General features: G+C 51.3%; 1 protein-coding gene across 1 annotated transcript; it reads left to right on the plus strand.

Moving 5' to 3' along the window:
• Positions 1-1148: 1148 nt before the first annotated feature.
• Positions 1149-2622, plus strand: LOC119272405 (extradiol ring-cleavage dioxygenase-like). Its single transcript, XM_037553898.1, has 3 exons — positions 1149-1456; positions 1577-1947; positions 2044-2622. The coding sequence occupies exons 1-3, from the start codon at positions 1223-1225 to the stop codon at positions 2234-2236; spliced, it is 798 nt and encodes a 265-aa protein (XP_037409795.1). The 5' UTR covers positions 1149-1222; the 3' UTR covers positions 2237-2622.
• Positions 2623-2933: the final 311 nt, after the last annotated feature.

Genomic DNA, 2933 nt, shown 5'->3' on the forward strand with positions numbered 1-2933 from the left:
GTCTCATGCAAAACAGGATGATAAATGTCAGTTGAAAGAAAATAAGAAAATTAAAGGGGCAACCAATGCGGTCTGGACATGCACCTTATGCTGTAAGAATATTTTCAATCGGAGCTCATATTTTTTTTTCCATATGTCTGGACGAACAACTTGAATAAAGCTCGAACATGAGAGAGAGAGAGAGAGAGAGAGAGAGAGAGAGAGAGAGAGAGAGAGAGAGAGAGAGCCTACCCAAGCAAACCCTTCATACTCAGTCTATTTGTTCGGGCTTGGTTTGAGGGGTGCGTGAGCTCGCGTGCATACATGTGTGTTGGTCGCCGTGCTCATGAAGCTGCGTGCGTGTGTGCTGGCCACCGAACTCGTACGGTTGCTTGTGTGCGTCATCCGTGTAGTTGTCACAGCGCCCGAGCGTGCTCTGCATTTGCTCAGGCGGTGTAGTATGCGATCAGTTTGTTGAAATGAGTAAACAATATGAAAGATAATTTGTAGGGTGTAGTTGTGTGCATGGACAAATGAGGGTTTGTCGTGCATACTCTTGGACACTGCCTATCGTCGCTGGAGATGCCTAATACCCAATCTTTTTGCTATGAAGCCAAAGTTATGTGGCTACACTAGTTACGTATTCTGGAAAACTAGCTAACTTGACAAAGATGCTTATATATATGACCATGCATCACCCTTTAGCTTTCTTTTGCGATGAATGGCCCTATAGGTTAGCTGGTGAGTTGTAATCTACTCTCTCTGTCCCATAATGTAAGAACGTTTTTGGCACTAGTGATTCTTTTCATGAATATTTTCTTCAATGGATTACTTGTAGAATTATAATAGGAGATCATCAACTCTTGAATGAACTGTCGCTTTATTACATTTTTTTTCACTGTCAACACTTGTAGCTTATTTTTCACATAGTGATGATCTAGCTAGCAGCAAATTTTCCCGTTTTGGAATGATATTTCCTTTCGGGTTACACATGAAAAGAATAGAACAAGACGTGTCTTAAAAGGTGGATTTTTCTTCTTGTTAGTATGCTCCAACCCAACACGACACGCGAGAGCGTCAAAAATGGAATGCGATGAGACGAGTGGAGTGAGGAATGAGACCTCCATCAACGACCATTCGCGGCGCCATAAGTAGAGGCGCTGCTGGCGATGGGGCCAAGCCTAAGCCAAGCCCAAGCCACCGGGAGGGTCTCTGTCACCGTGCACGCCGGCCGCTGCCAGCCATGGACACCTTCTTCCTGTCGCACGGCTCGCCGGCGATCTGCATCGACGAGAGGATCCCGGCGCACAGCTTCTTCAAGTCGTGGCTGCCAGCGGCGGTGGCGGGCGCGCAGGCGCCGCGCGCCGTCCTGGTGGTGTCCGCGCACTGGGAGACCGACGCTCCGGCCGTCAACGTCGTCCGCGGCACCAACGACACCGTCCACGACCTGCCGGGCCTCCCCGACGAGTTATACAAGGTCACCTCAACACTTGACATCTCTGCTAGCTCGCTGGCTCGCTGCGACTGCGTGTGTGTGTGTGTCACGAACACGATTACACGAGCTGACATTGTCTGTTGGCGCGCTGTGCATATGCAGCTGAGGTACCCGGCGCCGGGCGCGCCGGGCCTGGCCAGGAGGACCAAGGAGCTCCTGGAGGGCGCCGGGTTCGGGCCGGTGAGCGAGGAGCACGGCCGCGGGCTCGACCACGGCGCCTGGGTGCCGCTGATGCTCATGTTCCCGGAGGCCGACGTCCCGGCGTGCCAGCTCTCCCTGCAGACCGGCCGCGACGGCGCCTACCACTACAACCTAGGCGCGGCGCTGGCGCCCCTCAGGGACGAGGGCGTCCTCGTCCTCGGCTCCGGCACCGCCACGCACAACCTCAGCCAGCTGGGGCCTCTCGACGCGCCGGTGCCGCAGTGGGCCGCCGACTTCGACGCCTGGCTCAGGGACGCGCTCCTGGACGGGAGGTAATTAATGCTGACCATGGCAAATCCGGTCGCCGTGTCTTGATCGTTTTTGTTCCTAGATTGAGTTTTGTTCGTCGCCGGCAATGGCATGGCCAGGTACGAGGACGTGAAGCGATACAAGGAGAAGGCGCCCCAGGCTGAGGTTGCGCACCCTTCGCCGGAGCACATCTACCCGCTGCACGTCGCGCTGGGCGCCGCCGGGGATGAGGCCAGGGCGGAGCTGATCCACCACAGCTGGACCAACGCCACCTTCTCCTACTCTTCGTACCGCTTCACCAAGAAGATTTGACGGCCTTAAATCATTTGGGTTGTAATAAAGATAGATTGGTTGATGCATGAGGAGCTGAACTTCTACTATTTCAAAATGTCCATTATCGAGGACATCGACTTGTGTTCACACAGATTGGCTAAAGCAGTGTGGCAAGGATGGCGTCTTCTGTTATTCATCTCCTCACGCATTCACCTGCCTATGGACTTTGTATTCCTCGGCTTGCCGTACTACTTTTTTGCTCTTTGGCCTTTCCTTGCTATTTAGTTTCAGGTGTTTTCCATCGATGGATAAGTGTTTAAGTTTAGTCCAATTATTAGCTGTGGAGAGAGAACAACATGGTAGTACTATTAGGGGGTGTGTCACTCACCTCCTTGTAGAATGAGGAATAAAAAACCATGCGCTTACTCGCTCGTGTCGCCACAAAGCATTGTTGAGAAAATCGTTAACTGATAACTGCTCGGTTGGCTGGCGAGTAGGAGATTAATAGGCTAATCGGTAAGTTAATCGGCCATTTAATTAATTAATCGAACGATTTATCAGTTTATCGTCTACTCGGTGACCCTATAAGTAGGGATTAATCGGCAAGTTAACTGGTTAATCGGATGAATTCTTGAACAGCTTGCAAAAAATGAAATAATTGCTGGCTAGAATAGAAAATCTATCATCAGTCTTAGGCGTAGGTGGAGATCTATAGGGATTCTTATGTTCCTTACGT

Source organism: Triticum dicoccoides, chromosome 3A (assembly GCF_002162155.2).
Source record: "Triticum dicoccoides isolate Atlit2015 ecotype Zavitan chromosome 3A, WEW_v2.0, whole genome shotgun sequence".
NCBI classification, from domain to species: domain Eukaryota; kingdom Viridiplantae; phylum Streptophyta; class Magnoliopsida; order Poales; family Poaceae; genus Triticum; species Triticum dicoccoides.